Genomic DNA, 19,776 nt, shown 5'->3' with positions numbered 1-19,776 from the left:
TACCTTGTTCACATTTGGAAACTTAAAATAGAAAATCCAAGGCCTTGTTCAGAAGCCAGCGCAGGCTCCTCCCCAAAAGGAGACAGGACACTCACTACGGGAGCCAGGGTAAGGCCCAACTCTTCTGCCATCATCATCATCACCTTCATCAACACCCCCACCGCCACCATCACTACCACCTTGTTATCATCAACACCTTCACCTCCATTTCCACCATCAACTCCAGCAGCTTTTACCGAACAGCTATTTCGAGCAACACGCTGTTCTATGGGCCCGGCGGGGCTCGAAGAAGTATAAACAGGATCTTTTCCCTAAAGAAATTTACAGTCTAACAAACATTAAGGGCGTGAAGTCTCAACTCCACTTCTCAACTGCAGGAGTATAAATAACAGACACCCCGACCAAAGGTTTTGATAGGCATACTCTGAGGATAAGATGTGAAAGCGGTTTGGGAAAAATAAAACCTTTTTCAGATTCAAGGCATTATTATTACTATCATTAGCATCATTATTATTCTGTGCACACCGGGACTGAAATAGCTGTTCAGTGGGAAGAGGAAGTTAAACAGAAAGGGGTTCCTGAAAGGAGGTGGCTTTTCAGTAAGACTTGAAGGAGCAAAGGGATGTAATTGGGTGGGGTGGAGGCAACAGAGGGAATCAATGAACCGTCATCATCATCAATAGTATTTATTGAGCGCTCACTGTATGCAGAGCACTGCACTAGTCAATCAGTTGTATTTACTGAATGCTTTCTGTGAGCAGAGCACTAAACTAAGTTCTTGGGAGAGTACAATATTACGAAAACCAGACACATTCCCTGCCCGCAATGAGCTTACCGTCTAGAGGGGGTTGGGAGGGAGCTTGGGGGAGAAAACTACAACAATACAACAGAGTTGGTAGACCGGTCCTTGCCTACAATGAGTTTGCAGTCTAGAAGCGGGAGGGTCAAATGTGGTGTGGCAGGAGGAGGGTTTACCTTGGACACAGTGGAGAGCAGGAGGTGGGGTGTAGTAGGAGAAAACAGAGGCTGGGTAGAAGGAGCCAGCTGCTGGAGGGGGAAGTGAGAAGGAATTATAGGGAAAGACATCGAGAATCCACCAAAGGATTTTGAGGAGGGAATTGTTATGAAGGATTATTATGCTGCTTGATATAGGACAGTCTCTGCGCTGTAAGCTCCTAGTGGGAAGGGGATATGTCTACCAATTCTATTCCCAGGCACTTAGTACAATGCTCTAGACATAGAAAGCGGTCAGTAAATCCCCCTGACTGACTGGTTGGAGGGCAGAGAGACTGGAAAAAGGAGATGAGCAAGAGGCCCGGGGTAAGGAGATAAGATTTGGAGAAAGAACTAGGAGAGGAAGGGGGCAGATAGTGGATAGGATTTGGGCCCAGTGCTACCACTTGGCAGTAAGTTGGTGTGACAAGGAGGGACCGCCGGTTTGAATCCTGCCTGACAAAGAGGCTACTGCCTGGGATCAGTATAATCCTGTAGGTCCCCCCAATCCCACCCTGCTCAATAATTCAAGTGCTCCATACTAGTTGTGGAAGGTGTGAATTTACTCACAACAGGTTTGTATAGACGTGAACCAATAGCCACTTTTACAGAAACCAGCAGCCCTGCAGATGTGCAAACCGTGGGATTATCTGGCGTGACTCGAAGAAATCTTAGAAGGCCTGAAAAACTTGTAGATGCCCGTGAACGTCACTAGCCCCGTCCATCACCACAGCTCCCATGAATTAGGTGGCCCACCGTGACCCAAACTGGACTCACCTCTCTGAAGAACAGCCCTGGCCCGGGCAAGATTTTCAAAACACACAGATCCCAGCGTGGTCACCGACAGCAAGATGAATACATTTTTATTTTACATTTTTACAGTTCTGAAAGTTTAGCACCCAGGAAGCTCATTGGGCCCAAGCTAATGGGCAGGTGTATATCTTCAGGCCAAATATAAAAAGAATATAAGTCAAGAACCGCAAGGTTACATACAGCATCACAGGCTCGCCGGGTTAGAAATGGATCTTTGAGATTTGGGTGGGAGAGCCCAGATTGGAGCCACTGGAAGGCTTGCCCCAGGAGGGACACACCACTCACCCCACCTTTTATTAGGATGATTATGATGATGATTATGGGATGTGTTAAATGCTTACTACATGTCAAGCACTGTATTAAGCCCTGGGTAGATATGATACAACGTCTAACACATGTCCTGTCCTACGTGGGGGTCACAGGCCAAATTGGGGGGAGTGAAACCCAGCCTGCAGATCATGAAAATATGCTCGGTACGGTGCAGACATTGTGGTTGAAGAGCCTGCAGCAGTTGCTGACGGTCTGATTCGTGAGCCCCGCTTTAACCCAGGGGTCGGAGAGGACGTACGTCTTGTTGACGATGGTGGTGCTGAAAGGATGAAAAGGGCACAGTTGCCGCTCGACCCCCAATCCTCCCTGCACACACGCATGGACACACACGCACACACACCACACCTACTCCCCCATCCTCCCACCCACACCAATCCCATTCCCTCTCTCTCCACCTCCAACCTCTCTTAGAGAGACGTGGGCAGCTGGGGGATCCTGGAGGGGCCTCACCTCTGGAAGAGCTCTTTGCAGCACACATTAAGGTCATAGGTGCGGTTGGAGATAATCGTTGTGCTTAGGAAGGAGATGCAGTCGGTTTCAGCACCTCTGGGGACATAGAGGATTCCTGGGGAAAGAAGAGACAGACCCTGGGGGACTGGTTTGGCGCCAGTAATCTGGGTTGGGTCCTTCACCCAGTCCCTACCAAAGGATGGAAAGCGAGCTCTGATCAATCAATCAATCAATCATCATCCTATAATAATATAATATAACGATGGCATTTATTAAGCGCTTACTATGTGCAAAGCACTGTTCTAAGCGCTGGGGAAGTTACAAGGTGATCAGGTTGTCCCACGCGGGGCTCACAGTCAATCCCCATTTTACAGATGAGGTAACTGAGGCGCAGAGAAGTTAAGTGACTTGCCCAAAGTCACACAGCTGACAATTGGCGGGGCCGGGATTAGAACCCATTACCTCTGACTCCAAAGCCCATGCTCTTTCCACCGAGCCACGTTGCTTCTCTATCTTCATCATCATCATCAATCGTATTTATTGGGCGCTTACTGTGTGCAGAGCACTGTACTAAGCGCTTGGGAAGTACAAGTTGGCAACATCTAGAGACAGTCCCTACCCAACAGTGGGCTCACAGTCTAAAAGGGGGAGACAGAGAACAAAACCAAACATACTAACAAAATAAAATAAATAGAATAGATATGTACAAGCCAAATAAATAAATAAATAGAGTAACAAAAATAATCATATTTATTGAGTGCTTACTGTGTGCAGAGCACTGTACTAAGCGCTTGGGAAGTACAAGTTGGCAACATATAGAGACAGTCCCTACCCAACAGTGGGCTCACAGTCTAAAAGGGGGAGACAGAGAACAAAACCAAACATACTAACAAAATACAATGAATAGACTAGATATGTACAAGTCAAATAAATAAATAAATAGAGTAACAAATATAATCATATTTATTGAGCGCTTACTGTGTGCAGAGCACTGTACTAAGCGCTTGGGAAGTACAAGTTGGCAACATATAGAGACGGTCCCTACCCAACAGTGGGCTCACAGTCTAAAAGGGGGAGACAGAGAACAAAACCAAACATACTAACAAAATAAAATAAATAGAATAGATATGTACAAGTAAAATAAATAAATAAATAAATAAATAGAGTAACAAAAATAATCGTATTTATTGAGCGCTTACTGTGTGCACAGCACTGTACTAAGCGCTTGGGAAGTACAGTTGGCAACATATAGAGATGGTCCCTACCCAATAGTGGGCTCACAGTCTAGAAGCCCCTCTGCTCTTCGCCCCTCACATCTTGACAGTGGGTGGAGAGGCCGCACTTACCTGCCACGCAGGCATTAACCAGGGACACACAAGCTCCAGTGAGGAGGGCGCTGATCACAACCTTGGAGAAATCGCTCTTCCGGCTCGGGACTATTGAGGCTGCAGGCAAAGAGTCGGGGAATCAGACACGTCAGACTCCTAATTATAACAATAATTACGGTACTTGTTAAGCCTTTACTATGTTCCAAGCACTGGGACAGATAGAAGTTAATCAGGTTAGACACAGTCCCTGTCCCACCTGGGGCTCACAGTCTTCAACCCCATTTTACACGTGTGGTAACTGAGGCCCCGAGAAACGAAGTGACTTGCCCAACGTCACATAGCAGACATGTGGCGGAGCTGGGATTTAGGACCTAGGTCCTTCTGATTCCCAGGTCCTCGCTCTAGCCACTAAGCCACACTGCTTCTATACTAGGTGTGGGCATTTGGTAAGCGCTTACTTTGTGCCAGGCACTGTACTAACCACTGGGGTAGATACAAGGAAATTGGGTGGTGCACAGGAGAAGCAGCGTGGCTCAGTGGAAAGAGCACAGGCTTTGGAGTCAGAGGTCATGGGTTCAAATCCAGGCTCCACCAATTGTCAGCTGTGTGACTTTGGGCAAGTCACTTCACTTCTCTGGGCCTCAGTTACCTCATCTGCAAAATGGGGATTAAGACTGTGAGTCCCCCGTGGGACAACCTGATCACCTTGTGACCTCCCCAGCGCTTAGAACAGTGCTCTGCACATAGTAAGTGCTTAATAAATGCCATCATCATCATCATCACAGTCTCCGTCCCACACCTTCTCCCTGAACCCAGAAAATAGATGTGGCACTACTACTAGTAGTAGAAAAAGAGAAGCAGCATGGCCTAGAGGAAAGAGCCTGGGGCTGGGGGTCAGAAGGACCTGTGTTCTAATCCTGACCGCAAGTGGTGGACCACTTGTCTGATGTGTGACCTCAGGCATATCACTCAACTTCAGTGAACCTCAGTTACCTCATTTGGAAAATGGATATTAAGAATGAGCCTCACATGGGACACGGACTGTGTCCAACTTGATTAGCTTGTATCTACCTCAGCGCTTAGTACAGTAGCTGGCACATAGTAAGTACTTAATAAATATCATTAAGAAAATAGTAGCCATAAGTAGACTACAAGCACCTTGTGGACAGGGATCATGTGTACCAACTCTATTATACTGTATTCAGTGTGGCTCAGTGGAAAGAGCACGGGCTTTGGAGGTAGAGGTCATGGGTTCGAATCCCGGCTCTGCCAATTGTCAGCTGTGTGACTGTGGGCAAGTCACTTAACTTCTCTGGGCCTCAGTTCCCTCATCTGTAACATGGGGATGAAGACTGTGAGCCCCACGTGGGACAACCTGATCACCTCGTAACCTCCCCGGTGCTTAGAACAGTGCTTTGCACATAGTAAGCGCTTAATAAATGCCATTAAAAAAAAGAGCACAGGCTTTGGAGGCAGAGGTCATGGGTTTGAATCCCGGCTCTGCCAATTGTCAGCTGTGTGACTGTGAGCAAGTCACTTAACTTCTCTGGGCCTCAGTTCCCTCATCTGTAAAAGGGGGATGGAGACCGTGAGCCCCACGTGGGACAACCTGATCACCTTGTAACCTCCCCGGTGCTTAGAACAGTGCTTTGCACATAGTAAGCACTTACTAAATGCCATCATTATTATTATTATTCTTCCAAGCACTCAGTACAGTACTCTGCATATAGTAAGCCCTCAATAAATAGCATTCACTGCTTGATAATTTTGTATTTATTTATTTCACCCACTGCATCATACTAAGCCCTTAGTGCAGCAGGATAGAGGCACAGAATTCATTCTCTTCCCACAGGGAGTTTACACGTTAATGGGGGAGACCGACAGAAATACTTCCAAGGTCTCTTGTAGTGTGATGCATCTGTGATTCCAGTTTTCACCCAAGTTTCACATTCCAGATTCCCTCCAACGCCATGGCTTCTCTCTCTCATGTCCCCAAATGGGGCAGATTGCCCAAGTCTGCTCCTCCCATCATGGAATCTTCTCCAAACCAGCCTGGAGCTAAGCCCTCATTACTACGGCTGCCTTCATTACTATGGCTCACTGGAAAGGGCACGGGCTTCGGAGTAAGGGGTCATGGGTTCGAATCCCACTCTGCCAATTGTCAGCTGTGTGACTTTGGGCAAGTCACTTCATTTCTCTGTGCCTCAGTTCCCTCCTCCGTAAAATGGGGATTAAGACTGTGAGCCCCCCAAGGGACAACCTGACCTCCTTGTAACCTCCCCAGCGCTTAGAACAGTGCTTTGCACATAGTAAGCGCTTAATAAATGCCATTATTATTATTATTATTATTATTATTAAGCCCTTCTCCTTCTTGGCTCTGATCTTGGGAGCGCAGTATGGGACAAGGGCTATGTCCAATCTGATTGCCTTGTATCTACCCCAGGGTTTAGCACAGTACTTGTCACAGAGTAAGTGCTTAATAAATACCACGTGAGCCCCCCCGCCGACACTCCTAGTGAAAGCCCCTCCCTGCTTCCCCTCCACTAAAGCCCGGGAGTCAGAAGGACCTAGGTACTAATCCCGGTTCTGCCACTCGTCTGCTATGTGACCTTGGGCAAGTCAGCTCACTTCTCTGTGTCTCAGTTACCTCATCTGTAAAACGGGGATGAAGACTGTGAGTCCCACGTGGGGCAGAGACTATGTCCAACCTGATTATCCCGTACCTACCCCAGCACTTAGAACAGTCCTGGACACATAGTCACTAGTGTTTAACAAGTGCCATTATTTTTATTATTACTCAGTAATTCCTCTCAAGCAGACATTTCCAGACCTAACTTTGACCACATCCTGTCTGAGAGACAGAAACACGCAGAAAGGAGAGGTGAGGATGCAATGAAAGTCAGAGTCATGCTTGTCCCACAGTTACTTAACACAACCCTCACACAGCCCAGGATTCTCTTCCATTTTCCCCTCATTGCCTTGGCTCTCAGATGGCAATTTCCCACTCCCTTTTTTCAAAAAATTGTATCTGTGAATTGCTTACTAAGTGCCAGACACTGTACTAAGCTCAATCAATCAATGGTATTTACTGAGCACTTACTATATGCAGAGTACTGTATTAAGCACTTGGGAGAGTATGATAAAATAATTAGCAGACACCTTCTCTTCCCATAATGAGTTTACGGACAGGCATTAATATGAATAATATTAATTATTATATTTATATTTATAAATATAAAAGATAATTGGGCTGGCACGGTCCATGTCCCATAAGGAGCTCATGGTCTCAATCCCCATTTTATAGATGAGGTAACTGGGCACAGAGAAGTTAAGCGATTTTCCCAAGGTCACTCAGCAGACAAGTGGCAGAGCTGGGATTAGAACCCAGGTCCTGGGTTTAGAATGCCGAACACAGTCCGGCCCAAGCCCTCCCACCTGGTTACACAAAGACCCTAAGAGGTGGGCTAAACAGACGGCATTCTGTTTATCATGTCATTTTACACGCAATTTGAATTTTATTCATTTTAATGGTCATTTTACCCCTATTTCCCTAAAGGCTTCTCTTGCCAGAATTACCACCACCCCAGGGTGGGCCAAACTGGTGGTAGGGCTCCACTTATTGGTGCCACTACTGGTGCCACCTTCTGCAACTCCGGGCTCCCTGGACTTTCCCTGAGAACCCACTTATTTTATGGGGGGGGACTCGGGGGCTCAATTCACTCACTCAGGCCTGCTAACATGATCCCGATCGAGGTGAGATTAGCAAATCCACAGAGTGCGAACGTGGTGATGATTTCTGCTCTGATCTGAAAGGCAAACCGGATGAGAAGCTGGGGACACAGTGAAGCTTCTCTGTCCCGGAACCCGAACCCCAGATTCTCCTTCGGCCTCCTGAGAAGCCCAAGCTAATGGGCAGGAGTATATCTTCACGTCAGAGATAAAAGGAATACAAATCAAGAACCGCAAGGAGAAGGAGAGTAAAACGGGACAGCTGAGGGTAAGGCCGGTGGCTGGGCCGTCAGAAAAACAGACCCAAGGAATGGACACGGGTCGGGCGGTTGGGATCCTGAGGGCAAAGAGGGTCCGAGAAAGGGGAGGAGGTGGAGACTGAGAGGACATGGGAGGATAGAGTCTCTCCAAAGAGCCTGTACTGGAGAAAGGCACAGGGGGACAAGGACGGGGCCCTCCTGACCAGTGAGTCAGGGCCGCTGGGAAAGCAGAGAGCTCGCTGATGGCTCGAGGCCATAAGTAAATGAAATGAGACGTTCAGAACCTCAGGAGGCATTAGCTGCTTCAGGCAGGAGTAGGGAAAGGAACAGGCCCAGCTACCTGGACAGAGGAGAGGCCCTGACGAGGTGGCAGTGACCCCGGCTCGGAGCCCACAAGCCCGGCCCGAAGGCTCCAGCTGCGGTGGCTGAGCAGCCTCGGTGTTCCCGCCAATGTCAGACACCAGGCCCCTGGTAGTGGGGAGGCTGCACCAGCCCAAACGTCACTCCGCCCCTTCTCCTCTGCCCCAGAGCCGGGGCCTCACCCCATTTCGAGCCTCTCCGCCTGGGCCACTTACGGAAATCCACTGTTTCTTCCCATCGATCCACTCGTCCATTCCAGACAGGCGTTTGTTCTTATACTGGGACAGCTGCTGATATGCCACAAACTCGTTCAGGAAGAACTTGATCCCTATCATCTCGGCCACCATCGGACAGTCCGCCCAGTCCACGCCCATCATGAAGGCCATGGGCAGCAGGACGTAGGAGCAGATGAGCTGAGGCACGGGGCGGGGGGGGGGGGGGAGGGATAATGACACGTGAGTTCGTTGTGGGCAGGGAATGTGTCTGTTGGCTGTTATACTGTACTTTCCCAAGCGCTTAGTACAGTGCTTTGCCAAAGTAAGTGCTCAGTAAATCCGACTGAATGAACGAATGGGCCAGAGATCATAGCTTTCTGTATGACCAGGTGGGGAGGGAGGCTACACTCTCTCAGTCCTGACTCCCTCCTCCTTGCCTTCCCACTACCTGCTCCTTGAGTAATTCCCCTCTTCAGATGTTCTGGGCCACAGAGTTGAGCCCTCCCACAGACACGTCACGCCCGATGTGGGGGTGAATGTGCTTCACAGTTGACCCCTCTTGGGTGCTCTGTCCATGAAGTGGGAGGCCCAGGGTGGGCAGGGCCCAGTCCATGGCTCCTGGGGGCTTTTGGGATGGCTGGGATTTTACCAGAGTCCAAGCTTCCCCTCTAGAATGTAAACTCACTGTGGGCAGTCAAGAGATAAGTCAATTATATTTACTGAGCGCTTAACTGTGTTCAGAGCCCTGTATTAAGTACTTGGGAGGGTACAACAGAACAGTATAAAAGACACAATCCCCTGCCCACACACTGAGTTTAGCAGACAAGTGGTAGAGCCGGAATTAGAACTCATATCCTTCCGACCCCGAGGCCCATTTTCTACTCACTAGACCATACTGCTTCTCCCTAGAGCTTTAAATACCCTCAAATACAATTAATAATAATGATGGCATTTATTAAGCGCTATGTGCAAAGCAAAGCAACTTACTGACTGACAGCCCTCAGAAACAAGTTCTAGACTGTGAGCCCACTGTTGGGTAGGGACCGTCTCTACATGTTGCCAACTTGTACTTCCCAAGCGCTTAGTACAGTGCTCTGCACACACAGTAAGCGCTCAATAAATACGATTGAATGAATGAATGAAAAGTTAGGGGAACTGGGAGCCGCTGGAGTGGAGGTGTGGGGGCCTGAAAGAACATTCTCCTCCTTCGCGGGCACCTGGGTATCTGGATCGTGAAAGGTCTGGGCACTTCCCCACTGGTGCTGAGGGCATTACCTGGAAGTTGAGACCTTCGATGTCCACCATTTCCCCCAGCCAAGACAGGACAGCGTTGATGAAGGCCAGCATGGCCAGGAACGCGACGAGGTTGGCTGCGATGTTTGCAATGAGTACCACTGAGGTAGCTGCCCCACTGCTGGCAGCTTCCAAGATGTTCTGCTCTTCTCTGCGGGGGTGGGGGAGTGGCCAGAAAGAAGGGGAAGAAAAAAAACCTAAAACAACCTAACACCAGTCCCTGAGACCTGAGGTGTTCCCCCGAGGCAGGGAGGAGAAAAAGCGGCGTGGCTTAATGGTTAGAGCATTGGCCTGGGAGCAGGGTTCATTCATTCATTCATTCAATCGTATTTATTGAGCGTTTACTGTGTGCAGAGCACTGTACTAAGCACTTGGGAAGTACAAGTTGGCAACATATAGAGACGGTCCCTACCCGACAGTGGGCTCACAGTCTAGAAGGGGGAGACAGAGAATAAAGCAAAACATATTAACAAAATAAAATAAATAGAATAAATATGTATAAATAAAATAATAGAGTAATAAATACGTACAAACATATATACATATATACAGGTGTTGTGGGGAGGGGAAGGAGGTAAGGTGGGGGGGATGGGGAGGAGGGGGATCCCTGCTAATCCCTGCTCTGCCATTTGTCTGCTGTTTGACCTTGGGCAAGTCATTTCACTTCTCTGTGCCTCAGTTACCTCAGCTATAAAATGGGGATTAAGACAGTGACCCCTTGTGGGACGGAGACTGTGTCCAACCTGATTTGCTTGTAATCCCACTCCAGTGTTTAATACCGTGCCTGGCACATAGTGAATGCTTGACAAATGCTACAATTATGATTATTATTATCATTATTATTATTAGGGAGGGGACCGTGCCTGGCACATAGTGAATGTTTGACAAATGCTACAGTTATGATTATTATCATTATTATTATTAGGGAGGGTACCTGGGAGCCGTCATCCCTATTCTCTCCAGCCCCTTAGAGCAGCATTTTGCCGCCTCAGTGAGATTCCTGGAGGTATGAGTCCTCAGAACTCCTAGAGCGATGGGAGGGATAATGCAGCTGGGAGAATGGGTGTCCAACCATCACACACTTCCTCCAAGTGACCCATTGTCACTTTTGGAGGCAGAATCCGAGGCCGATCCAGTAATAGCTTCGATGAATGCGAGTGGTGGGGTGGATAATCCTCTGTGCTTCTAGGGAGGAAGAGGAAAGGGACAGCATCCTCACTGCCTATCCTGTGGTTCTTACCTCGCACGCCTCCTCGGCCAGCCAAGGGGAGCTGCTCTCTCAACCTTCCCCAGTCTGCGACCCCCACCCCCGAACGGGCTGCACAACTTCTTGGACTCACCCGGGGGGCAGTTTTACCCCCTCCTCATCCTTGAACTTGGACTCCTCCATTTCTGGGTAGACCAGCTTGGTCAGGGCCAGGACACAAGGAGCAGCCATCACAGAGGCAGAAATGAGTGCTGCTGGGTCGATCTGCAAGGCCAAAACCAGAATTAGTGTCCGTGCAGCGTCCAGATTTGGCTCCCTACAGGTCCTGAAAGATGGCTTTTCCATCATCATCATCACCTGCGTGCACAGCACTGTATTAACGCGCTTGGGAAACCAACAATAGAAGTGCCACGGTCCCTGCTATCATGGAGTTTATAATTTATAGAAAATAAATCAGTCAATAAGAGTAAACAGTGCTTAGAACAGTGCTTTGCACATAGTAAGTGCTTAACAAACGCCATCATTATTATTATTATAATTAAACACAACACAATTCAGTTACAGCACTGCAGGCTAGATGGAGGCCTGGGGTTGCCAATTTTTTTAAAGCATTTATTAAGCACTTACTATGTGCAAAGCACTGTTCCAATTGAGTTGGAGGGTTGGTGAATGGGTGGGTCAATTGGACCACCTCCCTTCTCTCCTTCTCACCTCCCTTCTCTCCTTCTACAGCCCAGCCCGCACACTCTGCTCCTCTGCCGCTAACCTCCTCATTGTGCCTCGTTCTCACCTGTCCCGCCGTCGACCCCCGGCCCACGTCCTACCCCTGGCCTGGAGTGCCCTCCCTCCTCACAGCCGCCAAACTAGCTTTCTTCCCCTTTTCAAAGCCCTACTGAGAGCTCACCTCCTCCAGGTGGCCTTCCCAGACTGAGCTCCCCTTTTCCTCTGCTCCTCCTCCCCTCCCCTTAGCCCCTACTCCCTCCCTCTGCTCTACCCCTTCCCTGCCCCATAGCACTTGTGTATATTTGTACATACTCTATTTATTTTATTAATGATGTGTATATATCTATAATTCTATTTCTCTATTTGGATGCTATTGATGCCTGTCTACTTGTTTTGTTTTGTTGCCTGTCTCCCCCTTCTAGACTGTGAGCCCGTTGTTGGATAGGGATTGTCTCTATCTGTTGCCAAATTCTACTTTCCAAGCGCTTAGTACAGTGCTCTGCACACAATAAGCACTCAATAAATACGATTGAATGAATGAATTGGAGACAGTTTGGACTAGGGATAGTGGGGAAGTTGAAAACCTCTGTGAAGGACTCTAAGAGGACACACCCTACTGGAAGGGAAGTCTCGGGCTGGGAAAGAATTGGCAGTGAGACTGGGGCCAACTGGTAAACAGATTTGAAGACCACAGTCAGCAGTCAAGAGTTCTGGGGAGTCGCCGGAGGGGTGGGAGTTGCCAAGAGACATGGCTGTAGTGGCAAGTCTAGAAAACAAATCTAACTGCCGTAAGCAGAACAGTTTGGAGTGGGGAAAGCCTGGGATCTGTTGGACAGGAAAGAGGAAAAACTATAGAAGCCTGGGGTGAGAGAATGAGCAGTAGAAACGAAGGGAAATGACCCTATTCAATGGTGGTTTCAGTCCGGAAAATGATTCCATTAAAGAAAGGAACCCGTAAACAAACGCTCATCCTAATGAAATGTTCCACTGCACCCACTGGCCAACTGCCAGGGAGGTTTGAAGCCTGAGGCCCCTGTCTAGCTGGTGTTAATGGACAGAGGAAATGGTTTTTAGGTTAGGGAGTGCCAAACCTAGCTTCCGTTAAGATTCCCAGAAGTAGCGTGGTCTAGGAGAAAGAACACTGTCCTGGGAGCTAGAAGGCCTGTGCTCTAACCCTGGCTCCGCCACTTATCAGTCAGTCAGGCCGTTAATTGTATTTACTTAATACTTACTGTGTGCAGAGCACTCTACTACCAGCTTGGGAGAGTACAATATAACAATATAATATACACATTCCCTGCCCAAAACGAGCTTACAGTCTATAATGGGATGCAGACATTACAATAAATAGAAATAACACTTTACTTCTCTGGGCCTCAGTTTCCTCAATTGTAAAGTGGAGCTTCAATCCCCGTTCTCCCTCCCACTTGGAGGTTCCTGGAGGTCATGGGTTCTAATGCCGCTTCCACCACTTATCTTTGGGCAAGTCACTTAACTTCTCTGTCCTCATCTGTAAAATGGGGATTAAGTCTGTGAGCCCCACGTGGGGCAACCTGATGACCTTGTATCTACCCCAGCGCTCAGAGCAGTGCTTGGCACATAGTAAGCGCTTAACAAATACCCCTGAAATGGTTTGGCACTGGGTCCTGCTGGTCAGCTCACAAGCAATCTCTCTAGATGAATACCAGAGGACAGTGTCCCCTTAGTTCCCCCAGGCTCAGGTCCACTATCACTAGAGTGGACAGAGCGAGTCACATTAGCGGCCCGGTCTCTTTTCTTACTGAAGCAGAGCCCGAAGCTCTCCTTGCTCAGGCCTGGAAGGGCTGTAATAATAATAATGATGATGGCATTTATTATTAATAATAATAATAATAATAATAATGGCATTCATTAAGCGCTTACTATGTGCAAAGCACTGTTCTAAGCACTGGGGAGGTTACAAAGTGATCAGGTTGTCCCACGGGGGGCTCACAGTCTTCATCCCCATTTTACAGATGAGGGAACTGAGGCACGGAGAAGTGAAGTGACTTGCCCAAAGTCACACAGCTGACTAGTGGAGAAGCTGGGATTTGAACCCATGACCTCTAACTCCAAAGCCCGGGCTCTTTCCACTGAGCCATGCTGCTTCTCTGGTGATCATTATTCACCTTTATTGGTGCCGGGGGGCAAGACCGGCCGAGTCCGCGGCCCGAGGGGGTGGGCAGCGTCCGTCGGTCCCGGACGCTGAGGTCACCTGAGGAGGTGACAAGGTGATCAGGTTGTCCCACAGGGGCTCACAGTCCTAATCCCTATTTTACAGATGAGGTAACTGAGGCCCAGAGAAGTGAAGTGACTTGCCCGAAGTTACACAGCTGACAATTGGCGGAGCCGGGATTTGAAACCATGACCTCTGAATCCAAAGCCTGTGCTCTTTCCAATGAGCCACACTGGCTGTACTTACCCCAAAGGTAATGTAGGCTCCCATCACGCTGCCGGCAATGGTGGCAAAGCCCCCAGTCATTACAGAGTGAATTTCAGAGATGGTCATGTCTTTCAGGTACGGTCGGATCAGCAGGGGCGCCTCCGTCTGCAAGCGGGAAGGGGTAATTGGGTTCTGGAATCCACAGGCACGATTCCAGAACTGGAGCACGACACCCTGGGCAGGGCAATGGGAAGCGGAGACTCAATATGACCACTGAACACCCGTGTGGGAGGGGGGAATCAGGGCATGCAATGCGGGGTCCTCACCCAAGCTCTCCCACTGACTCTCCGTCAGCCTGGCAAGGCCCTGCATGTTTCTGGGTCCGTTTTCCCACCCGTAGCGTGGGTGAAAATCCTCGCCCCCGTCCCATTTCTGGGTAATCTGTGGATAAATAAGACCCTGGCTGGAAAGTACCAGGAGCATCTAGGGAGGAACTGACTAGGGTGGAGGCCCGGACGATTTCTGGGCTGGGCCCCGGGGGAGCTAGGAGCTTGGGGTAGCGGAAAGAGCAGTGGGGAAAGTGCTACCTTGTGGCCCAGTTGATCTTCAAAGACTTTTCTTTGCCCTTTTACTGACTGGGCACAAGACCGTGGCCTTCTTTCAGAAGGAAATCAAGCCTCACTCAGCCTGGTCCCTGACCAACTTTGGATCCATCCAGAGCTCCATCCAGCTTACCATACCCACAAAGATGTTTCCTGCCACACTCAGGGTCTCTGTGGCTGTGGTACCCAGGGTGACTTGCAACAACCAGGAAACCTAGGACGATGAAAGGGTGTGTCACCGGAGATCCAGAATGAAGCGCGGGATAAAAAGCCTATCCCCCATGGGGGCCGGGAGTTACGAACTTTCTGTGGGACGCCGGGGCTGCCGGGAGAGAACTGAGCACGGGTTCAGCTCCATTCTGGATCCCAGGCCCTGTATCCCTTCGTGGCATCTCTGCCCAAGAGCCTGTCCCGAGGGGAGGCCCTCGGTGTCCCATCCAGGTCCCGGAAGGGCTCCCAGCTCACGAATCGACTAAAAAATTCTTACCTTCAGGATCAGCCACTGCATGAGGCCCAAGTAGTACAGAATGGACATCAAGCAGCTGAAGAAGATGATGACTGGTAAGGCCTGAGGTAAAAAAAAAAAACCAAACAAACAACAGGGGACATCTCAAAGACCAGATGGAGGGTTAGGGTGTTGACAGAGATACGATATTCTAAATAATGATAATAATAATAATGATGATGGCAATTGTTAAGGATTTACTATGTGCCAAGCACTGTTCTAAGCACTGGGGGGATACAAGGTCATCAGGTTGTCCCACATGGGGCTCACAGTCTTAATCCCCATTTTCCAGATGAGGGAACTGAGGCACAGAGAAGTTAAATTACTTGCCCAAAGTCACACAGCAAAGCGGTGGAATCGGGATTAGAACCCATGACCTCTGACTCCCAAGCCCATGCTCTTTCCTCTGAGCCACGTTGCTTCTCCAAATTCCAAATTGTTATACACACATTCATGTAACACATATACATACATGTTACATAGATTATATAAAACAATCATTAGGAAAACTCTATCGATTTACCTATGCTACTTAATTTTTCACTTGTTTATTTCTCTCCTCATCCTTTCCACACTCCTGATACTGTCAGTTGCGGCTTTGTTCTCTCTCCTCCCCGCAATTCGCAAGTAATTTTTGTCGGTCTGCCCCTCTTTTGAGGACGGGGACTGTGAATTTTGCTTTTATTGAACTCTCCCAATTTCTTAGAACAGCACATACTAAGTACTCAATCAAGCAATAGATCAAAAGCACTTAATGAGCACCTAATGTGTGCAGAGCACTGTACTAAGCACTAAGGCGCATATAAGACATATAGGAGACATGATCCCTCATCCCAGAGAGGACACCACAGGTAAGGGGTAATTGATTGACATATCCCCACATAATCTCCTCTCCCCTAGGGCAGAGAACAGACCAACTCAATCTGAGGGCAGCATGGGGGCAAGGGAGGAGGGCATTTGGTTGATTCCAAAAAAAATTCTTGATGTACTATATGTCTAAATGCTGTACTGACGAGCATTTCTTTTAAGGGCTTTTTAAAGGCTAATGACAGTTATACTTCACCCAGATTCTTTTTACACAAATCCACATCTGTACCTTTTTTTGGTCTGGAATTCAGTTGCCTTTTCATAATAATAATAATAATAATAATAATAATAATAATAATAATAATAATAATAATAATAATATTTGTTAAGCACTTACTATGTTCCAAGCACTGTTCTAAGCGCTGGGGTAGGTACAAGGTTATCAGTTCAACCCAACTTTCATTCATTTAATCGTATTTATTGAGTCCTTACTGTGTGCAGAGCACTTGAAAGTACAATTCAGCAAGAGAGACAATCCCTACCCAACAATGGGCTCACAGTCTAGAAGGGGGGAGACAGACATCAAAACAAACAGGCATCAATAGCATCAATATAAACAGAATTATAGATATATACACATCATTCATAAAATAAATAGAATAATAAATATGTACATATATACACAAGTGCTGTGGGATGGGAAGGGGGGTAGAGCAGAGGGAGGGAGTCGGGGCGATGGGGAGGGGAGGAGGAGCAGAGGAAAAGGGGGGCTCAGTCTGGGAAGGCTTCCTGGAGGAGGTGAGCTTTCAGAAGGGCTCTGAAGGGGGAAGTGTGCTGATTTGGCAGATGTAAGGAGGAAGAGCATTCCAGGCCAGAGGTAGGACGTGGGCGAGGGGTCGACGGCGGGACAGGCGAGAACGAGGCCCAGTGAAGAGGTTAGCGGCACCAGAGGAGTAGAGTGTGCTGGCTGGGATGGAGAAGGAGAGAAAGGAGGTGAGGTAAGAAGGGACAAGGGGATGGACAGCTTTGAAGCCGAGAGTGAAGAGATTTTGCTTGATACGAAGGTTGACAGGCAACCATTAGAGATTTTTGAGGAGGGGGTAACATGCCCAGAGTGTTTCTCACCCTGGGTATTCGGGGAGTGAACAGTCAGAGGCGGGGAAGTCCCGGCTGACACGGAATCATTAGTAGTGAAAGTTTCTGGCTAAAGAACCACCTCACCCCAGGCTGCCTTGTTGAATGGACAGGCCCAATAGAAATCCCGACAATAGTTGGCTAGCGTGGGCAGCGGAAACCACATGGGCTACTGAGGCAGGCATGGGCACAGCATCAGTCCTACGCTGTGATAGGATAAATGGGTTTTGTATGTAAAATTTTTGCGTGTGCTTCATGATTTGTCATGCCTCTTCCTTTCTATCATCATCATCATCATCAATCGTATTTATTGAGTGCTTACTATGTGCAGAGCACTGTACTAAGCGCTTGGGAAGTACAAATTGGCAACACGTAGAGACAGTCCCTACCCAACAGTGGGCTCACAGTCTAAAAGGGGGAGACAGAGAACAAAACCAAACATACCAACAAAATAAAATAAATAGGATAGATATGTACAAGTAAAATAAATAAATAAATAAATAAATAGAGTAATAAATATGTACAACCATATATACATATATACAGGTGCTGTGGGGAAGGGAAGGAGGTCCTGATTGGCCACATTGCCCCACAGGGAACGCAACTGGAAAGAGAAAGAGTGTACGTCCTGACTTGCTCCTTTCCTTCTAACCGCATCCCAGCCACACAGCACTTTAATACTAATAATAATGGTATTTGTTAAGCACTAACTATGTGCCAGGCAGTGTACTAAGTGCTGATGTTTATATCCACAGTTGATTTATGTTAATATGGGTCTCTCCCCCATCTAGATCGTAAGTTCATCGTGGGCAGGGAATGTGTCTGTTTACTCTTGTATTGTACTCTCTCAAGCACTTAGTACAGTGCTCTGCACACAGTAAGCGCCCAATCAATACAACTGAATGAAGTGGTGCTGTGTAAATCACGAGTCTCACAATGAAATTCCTCCCACAGGGTCTTGGTCCCAAAGCCTTATTTTGGACTGGCCCGAGGCTTGTCTGTTGTTTACAACAGATGGGTTTGGTGCTATGTAAAATGGATTCACATAGCATAATCTTTTCCTTTGCTCCTCCTCCGTATTGGGCAATCACTGACTTCCCAGTAGTGCCTCAAGGGAGAAAGAGTGAGCCACTGACAGTTATGAAGACCGGGCATCCTGCCTCTGCTCTTTCACCCAAATGGCTTGGAAAATAGGTGGAATCCTGCATTTAGTTTCCTCAGTGTCAGTGAGATCTCGATTTGTGCCCAATCCAGCTGACTTTTGGCTGGGTTCTAATCCCAGCTCCGCCACTTGTCTGCTTGTGTGACCTTGGGGAAGTCACTTCACATCTCTGGGCCTCAGTTACCTCATCTGTAAAATGGGGATGAAGACTGTGAGTCCCATGAGGGACAGGCACTGTGCCCAACCTTATTACTTTATATCCTTCCCTGCACTTCGAACAGGGCCTGGCACATAGTAAGCACTTAAATACCATTTAAAAAAAAGAGATTGCAGAATAGAGGTCCCCAGCCTCAGCGCTCAGACTCCAGCTTAAACAGAAAATGGCAGAGACGGATGTGCAGCTCTTCTTACAGATAATATAGAGGCACAGGTCACGAATTCCATCTCCCCAGAAATAAGAAAGCCAAGGAGACCAGCAGTCCTGGGTGGGGTGGTCTGCCTGGGTCTCTGGCATGGTTTCCATGGGAACCATGAGACGAGCCATCTTCTCAAGAGCAGAAACCCGGCTGGTTAGCCACAGCTTCCTTAGGATCAGGGGAGGTGAAGACCCTCAGCAGCTGAGCTCAATGCCAGTTTGATCTGCCTGTCGGGATCAAATCAAGCTGGGAGCGCTCAAAGGATGGCCTGTCTGCCCCAAGGCCTAAGAGGGGCAGGGCTCTACTGGACCAAATCCAGGCCACTCGGGAGCCTGGTCCCTGCCCACTCCCAACCCAGCCACCCCTCCTGCCCGAACCCACACCTGACCTGAAAGGCAAACACCTCCTTGACCAGCTTTTCCCCAAAGACAAAGCCAGAGCCAGCCACAGTATAATTCAGGAAAACCTGAAAGAGAAAATACATGGGGAGGAGGAGAGAGAAGGGGGGAAAGAGAGGGGTCAACATCATCCTTTTCTAGAGCGGCTGCCGCCACCCCCGCCACCCAGGTTGGGCCTCCATGAGATGGAGCGAGGCCTGAGCCTCCCAGGAGACAGAGGTCAAGAGCCCAGGGCAGCTGGGCCATGAAGCAATGTCAGGGGATGGGCAGAGGGGGACAACGGGACCCTGGGCTGATGCTTCCTGTCGCCCTTATGCCCACATCTAGTCTGGCTGGAGCAAGGGAAGAACAATCGTAGTGACTAGGCCAGGATCCACATCCAGCAGTGCCAGTGTTTGGGAGGTCAGGGCTGCTTGACCCGTTCATTTACTGCCCTCTGGACTGACTCCACCTGCTCAGCCCTCTGGGCATGGTACAGAAGAAGGAGGGGGATAAGGGATTCTTCCCAAATGCCCAAGGATCGGTGACCCAGACAGGGACACGAAACCATCCAGGGAGCCCCTGGCCCAGCTTTCCCCTCCTTTCCCTCAGCCCATTCCCCTGCACCCAAACCCACCCCAGCCCCATCCCCTTCAACCATTCTCTCCCCC

General features: G+C 48.7%; 1 protein-coding gene across 7 annotated transcripts in view; it reads right to left on the bottom strand.

Annotated features, from left to right (window-relative positions):
• Positions 1-1,182: 1,182 nt before the first annotated feature.
• The window catches only part of LOC119931560 (sodium/nucleoside cotransporter 1-like), a 41,647-nt gene continuing 23,053 nt past the window's right edge, over positions 1,183-19,776 (bottom strand). For 4 of the 7 annotated variants that reach the window (XM_038750325.1, XM_038750326.1, XM_038750327.1 and 1 more), the window contains 11 exons: positions 19,117-19,194; positions 15,192-15,272; positions 14,838-14,918; positions 14,142-14,267; positions 11,112-11,242; positions 9,754-9,922; positions 8,479-8,676; positions 7,639-7,720; positions 3,933-4,031; positions 2,587-2,701; positions 1,185-2,395 (listed from right to left, as the gene is read on the bottom strand). In XM_038750325.1, the coding sequence (XP_038606253.1) occupies positions 2,263-2,395; positions 2,587-2,701; positions 3,933-4,031; positions 7,639-7,720; positions 8,479-8,676; positions 9,754-9,922; positions 11,112-11,242; positions 14,142-14,267; positions 14,838-14,918; positions 15,192-15,272; positions 19,117-19,194 (1,293 nt within the window). In that variant the 3' untranslated portion in view covers positions 1,185-2,262. Of the gene's footprint in view, positions 2,396-2,586; positions 2,702-3,932; positions 4,032-7,638; positions 7,721-8,478; positions 8,677-9,753; positions 9,923-11,111; positions 11,243-14,141; positions 14,268-14,837; positions 14,919-15,191; positions 15,273-19,116; positions 19,195-19,776 lie in introns of all 7 variants that reach the window. The other 3 variants (XM_038750330.1, XM_038750331.1, XM_038750332.1) reach the window with 2 other exon arrangements.

The sequence above is a fragment of the Tachyglossus aculeatus genome, chromosome 8, assembly GCF_015852505.1.
Source record: "Tachyglossus aculeatus isolate mTacAcu1 chromosome 8, mTacAcu1.pri, whole genome shotgun sequence".
In the NCBI taxonomy this organism is placed as follows: domain Eukaryota; kingdom Metazoa; phylum Chordata; class Mammalia; order Monotremata; family Tachyglossidae; genus Tachyglossus; species Tachyglossus aculeatus.
This window is presented reverse-complemented; position numbering and strand designations above follow the sequence as displayed.